This window comes from Heptranchias perlo, chromosome 30 (genome assembly GCF_035084215.1).
Source record: "Heptranchias perlo isolate sHepPer1 chromosome 30, sHepPer1.hap1, whole genome shotgun sequence".
NCBI lineage: Eukaryota > Metazoa > Chordata > Chondrichthyes > Hexanchiformes > Hexanchidae > Heptranchias > Heptranchias perlo.
The window spans coordinates 23403011-23423994 of record NC_090354.1 but is presented as its reverse complement, the minus strand read 5'-3'; the positions used below and the strand labels follow the sequence as shown (position 1 = coordinate 23423994).

General features: G+C 42.4%; 1 protein-coding gene across 1 annotated transcript in view; it reads right to left on the bottom strand.

Annotated features, from left to right (window-relative positions):
• gpatch8 (G patch domain containing 8) overlaps window positions 1–17466 on the bottom strand; it is a 137461-nt gene extending 119995 nt beyond the window's left edge. The window contains exon 1 of the mRNA XM_067969047.1: window positions 17341–17466. Coding sequence (XP_067825148.1) covers window positions 17341–17385 — 45 coding nt within the window. The 5' untranslated portion in view covers window positions 17386–17466. The remainder of the gene's footprint in view (window positions 1–17340) is intronic.
• Between the last annotated feature and the right edge of the window lie 3518 nt (window positions 17467–20984).

Here is a 20984-nt window from a genome sequence, read left to right as displayed (position 1 = left end):
TCAGTTCTAGCAATGTTAAAACAGGGAGCTGGTACATGGGCCTGATCTGAACTACAAAAATGCCAAATTTAAAAACCTGTCATACAGTATCTTTGGCGGAAGGGAAGACAGTCTCAAAACAAAGTTGAAAAGTATCATAGAATGAAGAAGTGGATCCAAGTAAAATATCCACATCATGATAATTGATGGTGGCTCTAAACTTTCAAACAGGCCACTACCACCAGACCAACTACTAGGTCAATCCCCACAATTCCTGTGTTTTCCTGCAATTTACTGAAAGTTTGAATAAAATGTACAACCAACCAATCTATAAGAATACTAAGAAACAATGTTAGATATTTTAACTTAGGCCAGTCAGCCGAACCTCGGTGGTGGAATTATTGGAATAAATTCTAAAGGACAGGATAAACACTAGTTAGGCCACAGCTTGAATACTGCACAGAGTTCTGGTCACCACAGTACAGGAAGGATATAATTGCACTAGACAGTGTGCAGAGGAGATTTACGAGGATGTTGGCAGGACTGGTGAATTTTAGCAATGATGACAGATTGGATAGGCTGGGGTTGTTTTCCTTGGAATAGAGGAGGCCGAGGGGTAATTTGATTGAGGTGTACAAAATTAGGAGGGGCCTAGAGTGGATAGGAAGGACCTATTTCCCTTAGTGGAGGGGTCAATAACCAGGGAGCATAGATTTAAAGTGATTGGTAGAAGGATTAGAGCGGAAACGAGGAAAACATTTTTCACCCAGAGGGTGGTGGGGGTCTGGAACCCCTCACTGCCTGAGAGTGGTGGAGGCAGAAACCCTCAGCTCATTTAAAAAGTGCCTGAATGTGCACCTGAAGAGCTGTGACCTGCAAGGCTAAGGACCAAATGCGGGAAAGTGGGATTAGGCTGGATGACTCGTTTCTCAACCGTCGTGGTCATGATGGGCCAATTGGCCTCCTTCTCTGCCGTAAATTTTCTATGATTCTAAGATTCTAACTTAAGTCTTGCTCCAGAACTTCGGCACATAAACTAGACACTGCAGTGCAATAGACTGTGCGCATTTTGGCTGCCGTTCTGAACCTGAGTTCATTACTTCTATCTCCTTTTAGCCCCCTCTATGTCCCCTCTCTGGTCCTTCTCTCCACTAGGTCACCCTCTTTCACTTCTCCCCTCAGGTACTTTGCCCTCCTAATACATCTTTGCTGGGAGTTTGAAAGTGAAGTTGTAAGTGTATGGGGAAGAGCTTTTTTTCACAGGTCGTGCAGAATAAAGAGAGGTTGGGAAGGGCTCGGGGCTGTGGATCCAGAGGAATTCTTACTCCTGCCACCATCCCAGGCTTGAATTCCCCTTCAGGAAGCCTACATCTAACTCTCTCGACATTCACTGAAGGACCCATCAAGGCACCCATTGCTGCTTCGTTACAAGCAGCAACCCCAAATGCCCCATCCTGCTCCTTTGCCAACCTTCTCACTCAGTATATCTGCTGTGGGGCTAACCTCCCCAACCTCCTTTCCATCCCAATCACTCCACCCACCACTACCCCCTTGGAGTCAGCCAGTGCAACAATAACTGCCATTCTCCATATTTTCCTCCAGAATGTCCATTCACTCACAAACATGGTCCTTGCCATTAACAGCCTTATTGTAGGTGACTGTATTTACATCCTGGCTTTGACTGAAACTTGACACACAGGTTGACTTGCCCCTTACTGAAGCCTCCTTGCCTGACTATACTTTCCACCACTTGCCCTGCCTGAACCCCCATGGTGGTGGTGTGGCTCTTATCACCAAGGTCTCTTCCCCCTACTCCTCTGGTACTTTCTCCTCCTTAGAGTACCTCACCTTGTTCCAGCCCTCTTGCCTCCCCATTAACATCCTCGTTATTTATCACTTCTCCCCCCCCCATCCCACAAGAGTTTCTCCCCGATATAGCATCTCTCCTTTCCTACCTCAGCCACTACACTGAGCGATTCCTCATCCTCGGTGATGTCAATATCCATTTCAGCTTCCGTTTCTCTCTCCTCTGAATTCACTGCTCACCTGTCCTCCCTAATCATCTCCCTCAATATAAACTCTCCCAGCTATATCACAGCCACCTCTTCCATCTTGTTATCTCCCTTGGCCTCTATACTCTCATTCTCAATTACTGACAAGGTCATCTTTGATCATTTCTTAGAATTCCTCTCCATCCACAGCCCGAGCCCTTTCCAACCTCACTTCATTCCGCACGACTCGTGAAAAAAACTCTTCCCATTCATTTACAACTGCACTTTCCAACTCCCAGCTGTCTAACCTTGGCCCCTCCATTCACCAAAATACTTCTGCAGCCATCAATTTGCTCAACCGCTCCCTCACCTCCATCATTGAAAACCTTTATTCTCGCTCATTCTCCCTGGTATGGCACCCAGTTGTGTTTACCCAAGTCCAAGGGGCACCACTTAAGCATATCTGGAGCACAACTGGTTTAACCATTCATCACTAGATCTCAGAATCGATTAAGATACTAAGGTTTCAAACAGTGGGCTTCACCCCAAGGCAATGGTCAGGAAGGGGGATGGAATCAGTAGCAAGGGTATGGAGTTTGTAATGTGGTCCGAGAAGGTAGAACCATAGAATGATACAACGCAGAAGGCGACCATTCAGCCCATCATACCTGCTTTTTGGAAGAGCTATCCAATTAGTCCCACACCTCTGCTCTTTCCCCATTGCCCTTCAGTAAGGGGCAAGTCAACCTGTGTGTCAAGTTTCAGTCAAAGCCAGGATGTAAATACAGTCACCTACAATAAGGCTGTTAATGGTAATTTTCCCCCTTCAAGTATTTATCCAATTCCCTTTTGAAAGTTGCTATTGAATCTGCTTCCATTACCCTCTCGGGCAGTGCATTCCAGATCATAACAACTCGCTGCGTAAATTTTTTTCCCCTCATGTCGCCTCTGGTTCTTCTGCCAATTACCTTAAATCTGTGTCCTCTGGTTACCGACCCTTCTGCCACTGCAAGCAGTTTCTCCTTATTTACTCAATAAAAACTCTTCATAATTTTCCCTTCCTTTACCCAGGGGCCAGGAAGCCAACTGCAGCACAGGAATCAAACCCATCAAAGTCTGTCTGGTTCAGTACTGCACTGGCTGATGCTTCCACCTATTGAGCCAATATGTCTCTTTTTTTCTTCCAATATATCTACCGAAAAAAAATTCTCTTGGGAAATTTGAGGTGCTTTCTTCCACTTTGACGACCAGCTAAAGATAAGATCTGTTTTTACTCGCCAAACAGTTCAACTGATTTGAGATTTCATCTAATAGGAAACAAGAGACATCTTATTGGTCCTCATGGGCAATGCTGAGTGTCATTAGATGAAGACAACACTCTCCACCAGTGCAGAACTGCAGGCATTCGGCAACTGCCGAATAATCAACAGCTCCCAGAATTCTGAAAGCAATGCCCCTAATCTCCTTACATTTCCCTGTTGAGGCATCATTTTGGCTCCATTTCAATCCTGAATTTTGGCTGTGTTCTGGATCATTTTTCTTCATCATGAACATAAAGCTGTGTGCCATTCTACTTTTGAAGCATGATTAGATTCAAATGAGTTATGTATGGGATCTTTCATATTTTGTTTCTTGAGGGTATTTAGTAAAATATGTATGTAAAATGATGCTAACCTTCCCCCATCCCACCCACAAATCACAGCTATTTGACTTCTCTCTTCTCCCCCACCCTCAAAATAATTAATTCAAATTTCAAACTTATTTTAATTCATGTGAAAGATTTAATAAAAACCATTATAAACATAAATAGCATTGTTATAAATACTATAAATAAGGACTTAAATTAGCATGCAAATACTTGGACAAAATTCTCAGTTCACTCCTCATAATGCTTTCATGGACAGCCTTAAAACAACTAGTTTTGTTGAACTTATAGTTATTCTGAAATTTATTACAATGGCAAGTTTCCTGTTAGAATTCGCCAGTTCTTGCTCTGTGCTGTTCTATATTCCTAAGTGAACATTTTCTGTGGGTGTCATTACATTAGAGGCAACAAGATATACACAGTGCCTCTGTCAGATCGGTCACTTGAATCAAACTGGTCCCACATATCTGCATGCCTCTGCAATCAGGTCTCAGACTCCAGATGGCCTATGAAGACCTGCACCTATAAAGGGGGGAGAATGGTGCACAAAGGTTGCTCTCCCCAAAAAAATGTAAATATGCTTACAATTCTGCTTTGGACACAGTATTGGTCTATAAAATTAGCACCCCACAGTGTAAACGTTAACACAAAGTGAAGGCCATTAGCTGAAAAAGCTCCCACCAGTAGGGTGAAAACTCCCTGGAGGAATTTCTATAAATTACTCAAAATAGGACGAACTCATTTTAATGCCAGACTATTTCAAGATCGGTCCCAATGCCATGGCATCTATTCTATTTATATTGCAGGGTGGATTCATAATATACAGAAACATAAGTGCACACATAGGGTTTAATGGTACATATAAATGAATAAAAGGTCCTCAATTGCAGATGCACAGAACTCCCAATATAGATAACCTAACCTCTGATGACCTGACTGCATAAACGCACATTTTGGTCGTGAGCTTCAGGCAGGTCTCGAATTAAAACTAAAATCATGGTCCCGGATTCTCTCCTTTTTAGCAATGAAAATTACTGTGTTAATAGCGGTACAAAGAAAAGTAAATAGGACAGAGCAGCAGAAATGTTGCTGGTCTCTATTTGAACACCGTTCCTTTCGAACAGTTTTGTTACACAGAAGCCAATACAAGTTACTGGTTTCTATCCACTGTACTTTTCCCAATTACTGGAGTTGGTTAGTGTAGGCCAGTAAGCAAAAATGCTGCCCTGCAGGCTGAGGCAGTTGGAAAAGATGGTTGCCTCTGCCAATAATATTAGACAAGAAATTAACAGCTCCATAATTCAATAGGCAACAGAGACGAAAATGGTCTGTGCATATACTAAAGCACTTAGAATCTTTATTTAGCTCATGCAAAGCCCATTTACATCTCCATCATACGGTCAGATTTCAAACTAGGGAAAAGTAGAGCACTGCGCATGCACACTTAAATGTCAGTGACATTTTCAATAAGCAAATAGCCAGTGGCACAGTTGGCCTAAAAACGACAAGCCAATGGACCATCTTGGAGTTGTTAAACTTTATTAAATATAACAAATTTGCTTGCACAGATTGTAGATGTATTGCAGCCAATGTAAAGCCCAAATAGTGCAAGACCACCTCCTAGAGATTACATCAACCCAAAACGAAGGCTTAAATCCAAATTCAGATCAGTTTGGCTGCAGCTACACTGCACATTTTGCACCACTGTGTAGCAGAAAACACTTCCCAGTAGCATTTGCAGAGCACCGTATGTTGAGAGATGGAGCATAACTGCTCAACCAGTGAACATAATCCAGAAAACAAAAGGGGCTTTTCCACATATATGGCCAAGAGAAACTATTACAAGCTTCACTACAGGCTGCCACCAAAGATAGCACTGTTAAAAATGAACCGATTAAAATATTTAGCGAATCACTACTAAAAATGTAATTACAAGTGATTTAAAACCACAAGGAGAATTAAAATTTCAAAAATGTTAGAACTTCATTTGTGAAATATAATTCCGCTCAACGTTTTCAGGCTTTGATGTTACTTATCTAGCAATGTAGCTTTTCCATTTCGTGGTTTGCATGCAAGATGTGATTTTTGACTAGTCTGAAATCTACTAACAGAAAAACAAAGTTTGAAGGGGTAGGAAAGGAAGCAAATAACTCTCCCGTAGCATTATAAGTTTAACAAACCATTATCTTCCCAGCAAAAGACACAGTGATAGTAATGACATACAGCATAGCAAGATTATAGCAACTCTGATGGTCAAATGAGCTAAACTTGACACTAAAACTGGCTGAATATGCTTGTCCTATCCAGATAATCACATAATATTGTAGGTTAATGAGAATGACTCACCAATAACAAGTTCAGGTAACATGCATAACTCTCATCACCAACAATGCTTAAAATTGTTATAACCACTAATTCCATTATATGGAATTTATCACAATATTTATGAAGTTTCACAACAATTCATTTTTTTCTGTTTCATGCTTTACTGTTCCAAGCTGCAGAAAATAAACTAGTTGTGATTAATTGGACCACAGCTTGCTTAAGATAGATCCAAACACAAAAGATAACTTGTAAATATACCCCAATTTAATGATGCAAGTTTTGGTGGGAGGTGGCTGTAAGACTGTTCTCCACTCTTCTTTACAACAGTGTTGTGAGTTGGCCTATTTAGCATCTTAGTACCAATACACTATAGAAAACACTGCCCAAAACTAATATGTTAATGAGAGATATGCTTCTTCTGTGACATTCTTAATTCATCACCTTAAATTGCTCCCAGTACTACCTCACCCTAGCGTTACACACAGTGCTCTCTGCAGGCACAGCCTACTTTTCAAAGGACCAATCCTATAATCGTACTGTGGGGTGTCAATCACAGTTCCAATGGGCACAGGACAAAAATTTTGCATGCTCGTCATTCAATTTTACCAATATGCTGGCAGACACCTCTTGCAATGAAAATATGAACATTTTGCAAGAGTAAGTACGTTTGCAAGGTATCATTTTAGAGAGAGGGCCCAGTCGTGCTTTCAAAAGGATTAGTGGTGTTTTGGTTTGAGCCGGTTTGCCTATTTTATAACTCCCTACTCGTATGGGACGAAGATGTTATTATTATGCATGCATCATGAAACTGGGGCACATTTACAAGTTTCTTTGTATTTGGCTTCTTTAACCAAGTTGTCAGTTCTCAGCTAGATATTTTCAATTATTTTAAACAATAAGACAAAAGGAGATAAGAGTTTTTTTAACAAAAGAAACATTATACTTAATGGGCAATATTAAGCCAACAGATCCATAACATATAGGTTTTCAAACTGTGATCCCTGGACCTTAGGGGGTCAAGGGGCACCTGGGGCTCAGCAAGGCCAGAAAGCAGTCATCAGATTTGTGCACTTTTTCAGTACTTGTTGACTTAATAGAATATAGTAACAAAAATAATGTGCTAACAAAAAATGACTTCTGCATGACTTCTAGAAAGTGCTAGCCATTTTCCTTTGGATAGTGGTCTGTTTTTCACATGTTACATCAGGGGCTGTGAGAGCACGTCAACATTTGCAGGGGTCCTCCCACACAGAAAAATTTGAAGACCACTGCTGTAACAAAATCAATGGTAATGCTGAGGCATCTTAATTTGGGACGTAAAATATTCAGATCAGAAGCTAAATTTTTCATTGGTGAGTGGTTCAAATTATGCTACCAATGAAACATTCTTAAATAAAGCAACTTGGTAGCACAAACACATTCAGCTATAGGCAAGCAAATCACATTTTGCAACCATCACTTTCATCAAGACTTCAGTTTCTTCTGGGTGATCCCAGCCATTCGGTGCAATATCTGCAAACAAAGTACTATAATCTTAATGGTAAGCTTGAAACTAATTGCTAAGTATTCCTCTCATTTATTTTCACATCCTCCAATCCTTAGAGCAGTACAGAAATGCTCAACAGGAAATGTTCAAATTTGCTTCTGAAATGGCACTATGACTGATATTTTCTTCTGGAAAAGGTACATTGCAACATGCAGCCATGGCAGTTTGTAATCAAAAAATTAGTTCTCAAAAATTTCCAATATTTAACATAGTTAAGAAGAAAAACAATGGAAAAACACAATTTTACCTTCTGTACAATCTCCCAAAATGTATTTCCCTAGGGATCTTCCCCTGATAAAATCATGTTAGCGATAGATTTCCTTGTACCCTCCCATATAAGTCAGGAAACACCCCATCCCAAGAAATTTCTTTGAACTGCTGGCATTTTCATTTTGAACTTTAATTCTGACAATACATTCATTTTACGTGAGCAAAATGGGTTCCCTATTAAAAGGACCCAACTTTCAAAAATGATACAGTTGGATGCAGCAGTGGATACAAACAGGTATAATTGAATGCGTCAGATTCTGCACAATAGTAAGTTAAGATGGAAGCCCCTTCTCCCAATCAAGTGAACAGATGGTGAACTTCAATTAGTCTGTAACCTGAAAATCAAATTTCTCAGAAAAAAACAAGGTGTAGACTGAAATTATTAACTGAGCAGGTCCATTTGTTTTTTTCCCCATTTAATTGAATGGTAAATTCAAAGCATCAAGGGCGAAAGGTCTTATTTTACTAACAAATCATAGTCGCATTGCACAGAATGCTCTCAAAGCATCGGCAATCAAATGCCCTTTTTTAAATGAAAAACTCAATTCTAGCTTTTCTAATGGCCCAATGGGTGAAGACCAAGCCAAACAGACCAGAGGATTTCTGGTTCAATCTCCGTCTGTGCTCAGTTAGCTGTTTGTATCTGTGCACCAACTGGGGTGCTACAACTGCCCTCCGGCTGGGGGCAGGAAAAAGAGATATAGAAGGGGGAAAACAGCCAGAGTTCCACCCAGTGTCCCTACTGAAACGCACAGGTATTGCTGCATTGAGTGACATTGGAATCTAATTACATGATCAAATAAGCCAACATTAACTGTCAAGACTCACATACAAGGAATGGCCACTTAGGTGAGGCACTAGAGAGCTGTCAATGCCTGTTGAACTACAGCTCCATACTTAAGGGGGCGGGGGGGTGGGGGAAGAGAATTAGGAGGAAAAAGATCAATTTTGTGAAGAGCAATCTGAATTTTAATGTGTTTAATCATTCCAAAATGTTATACTTGCATTTATCAAGTTAACTTGGTCATTTAGATTTGAAATTTTGAATTCAGTGGGAAGCATAAGCAAAAGATCTAACACTCTTATCGTGAGATACATCCAGGGTCTTCCATTGCATTAGTCATGATACTGCATACCACATTAAATTTAGAGGGCACTACAAATCTGGAGTCAGACCCCAGCCTGACGACAGCAAGGTTATAGTGTGAGAAAGAGAAAGAACTTGCATTTATATGGCCTCTTTCATATCCTCAGGGTGTCCCAAAGCACTTCACAATGAATTAATTACTTTAAAAAAAAATACAGTTCACTGTTGTTTTGTAGGTAATTGCAACAGCCAATTTCCCAGGCAAAGACCCAGAAACAGCAAATAAGATAAGCAACCAGTTAGTCTGTTTTGGTGGTGTTGTTGAGGGAGCAATTTTGGCCAGACCACCAGGAGAACTCCCTGATAAACTTCAGAAACTGCCATATTTTGTATCCAGCTGGAAATGGCAGATGGTGCCTCGGTTTAATGTCTCATCCGAAGGACGACAATGCAGCACTCCATCACTAATGAAGTATCAGCCCAGATTACGTGCTGAAATCATGGAGTAAGCTTGAACCTACGTACTCCTGAATCAGAGGCGAGAATGCTACCACTGAGTCAAGGTGACCCTGTAAATCCATAACCAGATCCCAACTTGACTCAGCAAAAAGCTATAGTGTAAATCCAAAGACAGACCCGACCCCAGAGAGAAGTAGTGCAAGGCTCCCTAGAGTGGGTAGTCTCACACCACTTTGCAACGAGAGGCCACAGTCTCAGGATACAGGGTAGGACATTTAGGATTGAGATGAGAAATTTCTTCACTCAGAGGATGGTGAACCTGTGGAATTCTCTACCACAGAAGGCTGTGGAAGCTAAGTCACTGAATATATTTAAGGAGATTGACGGACTTCTAGACACAAAAGGCATCAAGGGGTATGGAGAGCAGGAATATGGTATTGAGATAGAGGAACGGCCATGATCATACTGAATGGCAGAGCAGGCTCAAAGGGTCAAATGGCCTATTCTTGCTCCTATTTTCTATGTTTCTATCTCCAACGTAGTGACAAATTGAGTCAGAAAAGTGCTCACAGGGTTCCTTGGACCTTTCGAACGCTCTAAAAGTAGCAAGAATTCAGTCAAATGTTTAGAGTGTAGATACTTCCACCTACTGTAACTAGTGGAAGAAAACTCTGGCTAGAATTGGAGTGCCAGTCAGGCTGTAAAGAGCCCAGCAAATGCAACAACTTCAAGTTCCAAAGTAAGAGTCACACCATTGGTGTGTTTAATGATGTAATCCAAAAGGACATATGATACACTTGCTAAGTCAGACTGATTATAGAACACAATACATCAAGTACATCAAACAGTCACTGCACATAGGTAGCTATGTAATAATGGAGGAGGGCAAGTGATACCTGGGAGTGAGTTAATAGATGGTATTTCAATCAAGGAGCTCAAATGACATGATGAACAGAGTGAAGTCCAGTTTATGAATACTCAGTGAAGTCTGAATTGTAGGCTTTAACTCACTCCCCATCATTTGGTACTTTAAGTATTTATGCAGTGTATATCATGTGCTCTGGTACTCATCACCAAATGAACCATTGAACCATTATTAGAGGCATTTAGAAGGCATATTAACCTCACTAAGTATTGTAGACAGCTGCATTATATTCCCATGAAGAGAATGCAAAAAAGTGCTCCACCTCTAATCCCAAAAGCAGGGATCCACATTTTTCCGTGACCTGCTATCAAATTCGGCATTTCCTCTAACTATCTTGTAAATGTGCGGAGCTGATTCCAATTCCCACATCATAGCCCACAATTGTGTGCTGTAACACATGCAGATGAATGGCCCTCCATTTACATTTGTGCAGTAACAAAAATCACAAATATGACAAAACAAAGGACAACAGACCTACAATTAAAATGACGAGTGATCAGAGGAAAATAGGGAGAGCTGCACATGGAGGTCAAGAGCACTGCCCTCCCAGTAAAAATGCCTATTAATTGTGACATGAGGCCTGAAAATATACATCACAGGACAGAATCTGTAGTTCTGTTTATGAAGTATTATATGCATTGAATTTTATAATTCATCATAACCAAAATCCTTTATAAATGGCATTGTTTTCATAAGGCAGAATTTCTACATATTGCAAATCAGGAACTGCAACCACTAGGTTAAAGGAATGATGTTACCCTATAAGGGAGTTTCCAGTATGCTCAGGTCCTGAAATAGCCAAGACCAATCCTGTCCAGAAGTTAACTCTAAAGCTGCCACAATGAACGCTACCGCAAATGCGGAATTCTTCTTTAGTGCAACCTTTCCCAGTAACTTTCATATTTTTATCTCAACTTTCAATAAAAAGTAAAAAAAAGTCACTTAAGGTTTGATTGGCAACATCGACTTTTCTATGGCAAACCCTGCCCTCCATCTCCCATAAGCATGCACTGCGAACTTTGCACTATAATTCATGTTTTCCCTCCAAGAACCCCCGCCAAGCACATTTCAAATTTTGGTACTGGCACTTCGACCTTCTCTTCCCTCTATCCATGTTTTCCTCCACCCCCACTCAGAAGCATCTTTTCATCTCTACCTGAAAACACCACTAAGCAACATTTCGGATTTCAGCACTGGAAGTTCGGTCTGCTCTACCTCCTCCTTCACTCAAAAACATCGTTCCCCTGTAACAACATTCCCCCCTACCCATTTCAACACTGATAATATGGCCACCCTCCAACCCTAGAGTAGGATTCTGACCTTGGACCCTCCCACCCTCATGACCAGCAATTTGAATCCAGGCAATTACATTCCCACCACAAATCCCCCATTTCCTCTCTCCACTTACTAACAGTGTGACGTGCCCACCACCGCAACTCCCATCAATGAGCAGTATACTGACCCTGTAAAGCAGCATCCTGTCTTTAGACAACCACTAACGCCCACTGAGCAGCATTCTAGCCACAGAAATCCTGCTCAGACTCCTCCACTAATCAGCATCTTGGCCTTACAATGTCCCAACTCTGAGCATTTTATCCTTATATTCACTACCCACTCGCACCCATCTCCCACTATCCCTACCCTTCTCACCCCCAACCCTGTTCCCTCTCCCGATCCGCCTCTTCTCTGCCACCAACACCCCTCTCCAACTTGGTCCAATTATCCCCGCCCACTAACCCTGCTTGACCTGAATAGAGCCCTTCGTCTTAACTCCCCATGTACAACACCGAGACTAGTAAATGCATAAGAACGTAAGAGCCACCAGTATGAAACCAGTGGGTGGGTTTTGGCCCCAGGAATCTCAATGGAAGCAAAACCTGTCCAAAAAAAAAATCAAAACAAACATTTAACCACCATTCTGATTACTAATACTATATGCCCACATTTTTGAGACAACAAAAAACACCCAGTTGTCACAATACTCTTTATATGTAGTATTTACAGGCAGTTGTGTAAACAATACTCTAAGAGGGGTAGAAAAATTAAATAAGGATATTGAGCACTGGATAAATGGGAGGATTGTTCATAATTAAATATTTTCCCCAATCAAGAAATCTAAAAGTGTTGTGCCACATTTGTGCCACACAGATTATAAAGAAACTAACTGTAGAAAAAAAATGAAAATATTTAAAGAATTAATTGTTAAACAGCCACATAAATAGTTGTCCTACATTAAACTTGGTGAGAAATGTAAAAAAATATAAAACTCACCCATACAGATATCAAGGATTACTTCAGCAGTGTAAGCAACATGTTACTCCTTAATCCTACCCATAATGTGACTGGCCATCAGCAACGTTTTTGTTCTTTTTAAAACTTGGCTCCCCAAATGTTTTATTTTTAGAATCAGAGCACAGGAGGCGGCTATTCGGCCCATCGTGCCTATGCCAGCTTTTTGAAAGAGCTATCCAATTAGTCCCACTCCCCTGATCTTTCTACATAACCCTGCAAATTTATCCTTTGCAAGTATATATCCAATTCCCTTTTGAAATATATTATTGAATCAGCTTCCACCACCCTTTCAGGCAGCACATTCCAGGTCATAACTTGTTGCGATAAAAAAAATTCTCATTTCCCCTCTTTTGCCAATTATCTTAAAATTGTGCCCTCTGATTATTTTTGTTCCTTCTATATTTCTCCCAAACAAACTTTGGACAAATGCAACAAAGGGTTACTTCCTGTCCACTGCAAGCTTACAGGCTTCATTAATCACCATTATAAAATGGAATACTATGTATTGAGGATTTTTCACATTAAATCTGAATTTTTTTTTAAAATTCATTCATGGGATGTGGGTGTTGCTGGCAAGGCCAGCATTTATTGCCCATCCATTACATGACACACAATCCAAAAGTGTGTCATTTTTTTAAAATTACTGTTCACCCTTAAATCAGCTTGGCTCACTTCTTTGCTGGGTCAGAATATCAGGAGGAGGGTTCAGATGACAATCAGTACAGCACTTAAAGGAATGCCGCATTGCCAGAGGTGACATCCTTCAGATAAGACATTAAACTAAGCTCCATCTGGTTGTTCACGTGGATGTTAAAAACCTGTAATGGAAAGGCAGTACATTTGGTATTCTGGAAAAGGAGAGCTCATATGGGCCAAAGGGCCTTCTCATCTAAACCTAGCCTGTGGTCTTGTATAAAAATTGGATTTGACTCTTGCCGCAGAGTAAAAGGCTGGGAACCAAACAACTTCAGCTGGACGCCACCGATTATCCACTGCCTAAGACAGAGGGAATCTTAAGTACAGTTTGGCCAATTAAACACTGAAAGGGTTTTTCATAGTACATCTCTATTTTTGAAATAACATCTGGGGGAAAAAAGTTTGTAATACTAACTGAACAGAATTATAGAATCCACAAAGCTAAAGAACATTTCTGGGTCATAACAGCCTTGGGTAAAACCCTAAGAAATAAGTTCCGCTTCAATGTGAAGCATTAAAGTAAGGTAGTAAAATATAAGCAATGCAAATAACTTGCATTTATATAGTGCCTTTAACTTGGAAAAACATCCCCTGGCACTTTGCAGAGGCATAATCAGACACAAATGGGCACTGAGATAAAGGAGAGAACATTAGGTGGGGTGACCAAAACCTTGGTCAGCAATGTGGGTTTTAAGAAGGGTCTTAAAAGAGAGGGAGGTGGAAAGGTAAAGGGGTTTAGGGAGGAACTTCAACGTTGTGGGGCCAAAACGGCTGAAGGCACGGCTGCCAATGGTGGGCCGAAGGGCGTGGGGATTGCACGAGGTCAGAGTCAGAGGAATGGGGAGGGGGAGGGGGGCTGGGCTGGAGGAAGTTACAGAGATAGGGAAGGACGATGTCATGATGACATTTAAACATGAGAATTTAAAATTTGAGGCACTGGGGGCAATGTAGGTCAGCAAGGTCAGGGTTGATAGGTGAGTAGGACTTGGTGCGGGACAAGATACTAGCTGCAGAGGTTTGGATGAGCTGAACTTTATGGACAAAGCACAACAATTGACAGTAAGAGAAAAAGCTATATAAATCCCTTGACGACTGAGTGACGTAGTAAGACGCCCTAAGGCGCTTCACAGAAGCATAATCAGACAAAAATTTACACCAAACCAAAGGAGGAGGTATTAGGACGGTGATTAAAAGCTTGTTCAGAGGTACTTTTAAGGAGCGTCTTAAAGAAAGAGATGGGAGGCCGGTCAGGAGAACATTGCAATGGTCAAATCTGCAGGTAACAAATGCACGGATAAGGGTTTTAGCAGCAGATGGGCTGAGGCAGGGGCAGAGACAGACAATATAACGGAAATGGAAGTAGGCAGTCTTTTGTGATGGAGAAGATATGGGGTCAGAAGCTCAGCTCATGGTCAAACATGACACTGATGTTGTAAACAGCATGGTTTAGTCTGAGACAGTGACCAGGAAGGGGGCTGGAATCGGCAGCTAGGGAACAGAGTTTGCTGCGGGGTCAGAAGACAATGGTTTCAGTCTTCCCAATGTTTAACTGGAGGAAATTTCAGCTCATCCAGTCTGACAACACAGTGGCAGCGGAGGGGTCAAGAAAGATGGTGGTGAGGTAGAGCTGGGTGTCATCAGTGTACATGTGTAACCTGACGTTATGTATTTGAATGATGTCACCAAGAGGCATCATGTAAATGAGAAATAGGAGTGGACCAAGGATAGATCCTTGGGGAACTCCAGAGGTAATAGCGCAGGGGCAGAAGAGAAGCACTAGGAATTGCAGATTCTCTGGCTACTCCTCGATAGGCAAGAGTGGAACCAGTCGGGGACAGTCCCACTCAGCTGGATAATGGAGGAGGATGGCATGGTCAATCATGTAATGGCCAAGAGAAATTCAATAGTTATCAATTTGCCCACTAGATTGAGTGTCTTGTGATATAGTGCTACCCTCTAAGACAGAAAATAAACAAAACTATCTAGTGAGCTTTGGGCTCCAAACTAACACTGTAAAGCTACTGGATTTGTATGATTTAAAAATAATGGGGGAGGGAGAAATCAAATTATCCCCCCACCCTCTGAAAACGATCTTAAACGCATGTTAAAAAGGCAGGAGGAAAAAAAAATCAAATGTGAACACCATCTTTGAGGACTACTTTGCTGAACACAAATGCAATACCACATTGCAGTGTTTAAGGACTCGGGGTATATCACAATTTCTCCAAACACTTCTGTAATTTTTTTTTTACGACTCCTATTTTTGTTTCAACAAAAAGTAGAATTTTTATTCACAGAATGAACATGTTCTTTGTACAAGAAAGCCCCTATTTTGTCTATTACAAGTAGCGATAAGAATCCTTATTACAGTACTCGGTTTGAATTATGCCTAGCAGCACTTTGGATCAGGAATGAATGGATCTGCTTAATCCTTTTGATGTTCTTTTGCACCATCCACAGAGCAATGTGCACCATCGAGAGCAAGTGTACAAGTGAGCAAGCCAAAGTCATATATGTCATTTTATTATCCTCATATTCCTAGTGTTTATCAATAGTGACAACTATAGGAATATGCTCAGTGTTAATTTACAGTAAATTCAATTTCCAAAAATATATTTGTGCAAGGTGCAAAGAAATACTTCTACAAGCTCAGAAGGTTTGAAACTTTTACTCCCCTCCCAAGATGCTTCAAGGCACTTTTTTAAAATGGGAAAAGGCACCTTATTAGTACAGTATACCGAGCAAATGGATCCAATCAGATTTAAAAACTCTCCAATTTGCCCGACAGTCAACTCCCAGTCATAAGATTTTTCAAATTAAATTACGACAATAACATGCATCCGTGAAGCACTGGAACATTTTTCTATCTTAAAGGTTATATAAATGCAAGCTGTTATTGTATGGGATTGTTATTCAAATTTGGTTGCCTCAAATGGGCAAATTTAGGTGGCTTTTAGCTGGGCTACCAAATAGAAAAAGACACAGAAGTTCGGCATTAAATCCACAGAAAGAAAAGTTATGCTATTCAATTTATATTTCATTTTCTCTTCCCTCCCCCCCTCCCATCAAATCCTGCAGTATCTAATCATAGATCAGCACAGATAACAGTTATGGAAATGTCCACAACTCCAACATATTTCTGCTCCTCTGCCCACTGAACTGGAGAACGTTATAGTAAGCTACCTCACAGAGAAAAAGCTCTTGCAAACCTTGTTCTGCAACGAATAAAATCTAACTTTACACAGAACTATAACATGGTCAATTTGAATTAATTGCACTCCACTATTACCTCCCTTTACCTCCCTCCTACGTACAATAGAGGCTGATTTCAGTAACATATTCATAACAAGGAGATCCACAGGGAGTAACCCTGAACGTCACAGAATTACATTATCAGTAAAAAAAACTTTCAAGTGATAGTTATGCGTCAGTCAGCAAAATTCACTGTTCCCAATAAAAAATATCTTCAATACAATTATAAACAAATTGCAATCGGTGGCCTTATAACCCAAATATTTATGGCAGTATTTCAACCAGCTGCTTTTCACCCTATCCTATTTATAAAATGATACTCCTCTGCAGATCAGAGATTGCTGGCAGTAAAAGCAGATTAGCCCAGAAGCAAACTCTCTTGGGTTGCAGGTTTGCTGATGGAAGCCCATCCCTTCTGAATATTGCACAATGATGGCAATGAACATCAAGCCCGAATCGCTGGGCTTTTCCTCATGATTCTCTCTCTCTCTCCCTCCCTCCCTCTTGAAATATTTCAGGCCCACTCTGGAGCTGAAAACGTGACTGAAACGAGCCGGGTGTGAAGGCAAGAGCCCCGAAGGGTGCGCGTTGCCAGCTCCTCGGGCTGACTGCAGGCCTCTGCACTGCAGAGAGAGAGAGAGAGAGAGACGGAGTGCGGGGGGGGGGGGGGGGGGGGGAGGCAGCAGCGAGCCACGCACAGGACGGCCCGGACCCGTCAATGCCAAACGCCTCGAGCTCCTCTCCTCCCAGCCGGACCGCCGCCTCGCCGACCACCGGCCTTTCCTCCTCGAAGCGATCCCTCCCGTCCGCCCGCCCCGACGACGACAACAACAGCAGCAGCAGCAGCAGCGGCCGCCTCCATTTTCCCTTTACCTGGAAATCCCGGTCCTCATTGAACCGAGCGAATTTGTCAGCCATTTTGCCGACACTTGTTTTCCTCTCGAACAAATGTTTTTTTCCTCTCTCGCTCAGCTCGCTCCTCCACCCAGTCCCCTCCCCTTTCGTCACGCACAACGGGTCGCGTGACCCGCGTTGCGACAGCGACGGCGCCTGATTGACGTGCCAGCCATCCCTGTCCCCCGAAACGAGGAAACGCCAGGGCGACCTGGGCGGGCGCTGAGCACGTGCCCACATGATTGACAGGTAAATGGACCTTTCCGACCAGATCCTCGCGCGTGACGCGGCCGCGGCTGACATGTTGCACGGTGGGAGTTGTAGTCTCGGTTGTCGAAAGGGCTAATTGGTGATCTATAAATGGCGTGCGACGCGTAGCAAGAGAGATTGCAAGTCATAGCTTGCAGTGCAATGTCATTAATCCGTTCCTCAGGCTCACTCTGGGCATCTTTTGAGTATTAAGGATGCAGACATTGATTCTGACTAAGGGTCTCTAACTGTAGCCTATTTTGCTTATATACTGTGTAATTGCAGAATTTTCTGATTTCATTCTTTTTCTTTGTCTATCTTTGGTTTAGGCAAGGTTCAAAAATGCAATTTGTAAGGTTCAAAAATGCAAAATGCAATTAACCCACGGTATCAGTTTTTAACACTGATCCAATCTAGGTTTAACAGCAGGTGCAAGAATCTCATTGCAATTCATTATATATATGTGTTAAGATGTGCAGTGCCTGTATAGTCCAACCACAGGAAGTGATCCATAATCAACCTTTGTTTGACTTCCCAGTAAAGGGCAATAAAGAAGCAGAAAACAACTCATCATCATCACATGATTCATAACAGGACATAACAAGTGAATTGTTTGGTAGGTTCAAAGCAAACATGCCTCATGCATGTAATTGGGTCCTTGGAGTGTCACAGACCAACTCTCTAAAGACAGACCTTGCACCTTTTTGTTACATTTCATTCTTCTCTTAAGGTTTTTGATTGTGGTGTTTGCATCTGCCATCGTTTCCTGTTCAAATCCCCTTCCTGTTTCTGGTTTCCCAATGCACCAAAACCACCTTGATCAAAGTTGTCAACGACAATCTTTTTGACTGTGAACATAGGGCATTATCCCTCCTTTCATCCCCACACAGCTCAACAGTTGACTAGTCCATTCTACTCCACCACCTCCCTTTCATGGTCCACGTGTATGGCACTGCCCTTGGTTCCACTACAGCTTGTCCCAGCACATATCTCCTGCAGTGACTTCCCTACTGCTCCCACACAGTCACCTAGGCAGTCCTCCAGAGCTCCAGCCTGGCCTCCTCTCTGTTCCTTGATCACATGCTGTTCCTTGGTCACGTCGTCTGTCAGCATGAATCCATGTGTATACAGATAACTCCCATGTCTACTTTTCCGCCACTATCCTTCATTCCACGATTACCATGATGCAGTTGGACTGATTATTTGACATCGCGGATGCCGGGAGAACTTTCTCCAACTTAGCATTGGCAAGACCAAAATGATCATGTTTGGCTTCCACCAAATATTCCACATCCGAGCCCCCAACTGAACCACAAATCTATATCCATTCCATCACCAAGACTATCTATTTCCACCTCCACAACATAAGCTGTTCAAGCCCACAAAACCTCCACTTGATACAAAATTCTACCACCTGCAGCTTATCGCTCCAAAATTAATATACTTCCCCTGCTTCGCTCCAAGATAACTATACCTCCTCTATTTTGCTCTAAGATGATGCTCCAACAACATCCCCAGTGGCTTGGGGTGTTCTATGCAGGTGAATGATGCCAAAACTTCACTCCTGTATAGATGTTGTGGGAGGCCTTGGGTCATTCATGCTTGCAGCAGCCATGTTATTTTGCCATGTTTTCATCCTTCTTGATATTAAAACCATCTTCAGTGTAAGTGGAATGGTTTTAATAGCAAGTGGGTGAAAATGTGAATGCTCTGATGCTCTTTTGTTCAATCATAGTACCCTCACCTCTGAGTCAGAAGGATGTGGGTTGAGGTCTCACTTGGACTTCAGCACATTATCCAAACTGACACCAGTGCAGCACTGGGGAGTATGTCTAAGGTGCAATCTTTTAGACGAGATGCTAAACTGCAGTTCAGGTAGATTTAAAAGATCCCATGCCCTTCCAAAGAAGTGTAAACAATTTTACAACACCAAGTTATAGTCCAGCAATTTTATTTTAAATTCACAAGCTTTCGGAGACTTCCTCCTTCCTCAGGTAAATGTTTCAGGAGCTCCTTGAAGCCTACGCATTTATGTGTAGATAAATGCGTAGGCTTCAAGGAGCTCCTGAAACATTTACCTGAGGAAGGAGGAAGTCTCCGAAAGCTTGTGAATTTAAAATAAAATTGCTGGACTATAACTTGGTGTTGTAAAATTGTTTACAACTTCCAAAGAAGAGCATGGGAGTTCTCTCAGTGACCTTTTTTTTATTCGTTCATGGGATGTGGGCGTCGCTGGCGAGGCCGGCATTTATTTAATTGCCCTTGAGAAGGTGGTGGTGAGCCACCTTCTTGAACTGCTGCAGTCCGTGTGGTGAAGGTTCTCCCACAGTGCTGTTTGGAAGGGAGTTCCAGGATTTTGACCCAGCGACGATGAAGGAACGGCGATATATTTCCAAGTCGGGATGGTGTGTGACTTGGAGGGGAACGTGCAGGTGGTGTTGTTCCCATGTGCCTGCTGCTCTTGTCCTTCTAGGTGGTAGACATCGTAGGTTTGGGAGGTGCTGTCGAAGAAGCCTTGGCGAGTTGCTGCAGTGCATCCTGTGGATGGTACACACTGCAGCCACTGTGCGCCGGTGGTGAAGGGAGTGAATGTTTACGTTGGTGGATGGGGTGCCAATCAAGCGGGCTGCTTTGTCCTGGATGGTGTCGAGCTTCTTGAGTGTTGTTGGAGCTGCACTCATCCAGGCAAGTGGAGAGTATTCCATCACACTCCTGACTTGTGCCTTGTAGATGGTGGAAAGGCTTTGGGGAGTCAGGAGGTGAGTCACTCGCCGCAGAATATACAACCTCTGACGTGCTCTTGTAGCCACAGTATTTATATGGCTGGTTCAGTTAAGTTTCTGGTCAATGGTGACCCCCAGGATGTTGATGGTGGGGGATTCGGCGATGGTAATGCCGTTGAATGTCAAGAGGAGGTGGTTAGACTCTCTCTTGTTGAAGATGGTCATTGCCTGGCCCTTGTCTGGCGCAAATGTTACTTGCTACTTATGAGCCCAAGCCTGGATGTTGTCCAGGTCTTGCTGCATGCGGGCTCGGACTGCTTCATTATTTAAGGGGTTGCGAATGGAACTGAACACTGTGCAGTCATCAGCGAACATCCCCATTTCTGACCTTATGATGGAGGAAAGGTCATTGATGGAGCAGCTGAAGATGGTTGGGCCGAGGACACTACCCTGAGGAACTCCTGCAGCAATGTCCTGGGGCTGAGATGATTGGCCTCCAAAAACCACTACCATCTTCCTTTGTGCTAGGTATGACTCCAGCCACTGGAGAGTTTTCCCCCTGATTCCCATTGACTTCAATTTTACTAGGGCTCCTTGGTGCCACACTCAGTCAAATGCTGCCTTGATGTCAAGGGCAGTCACTCTCACCTC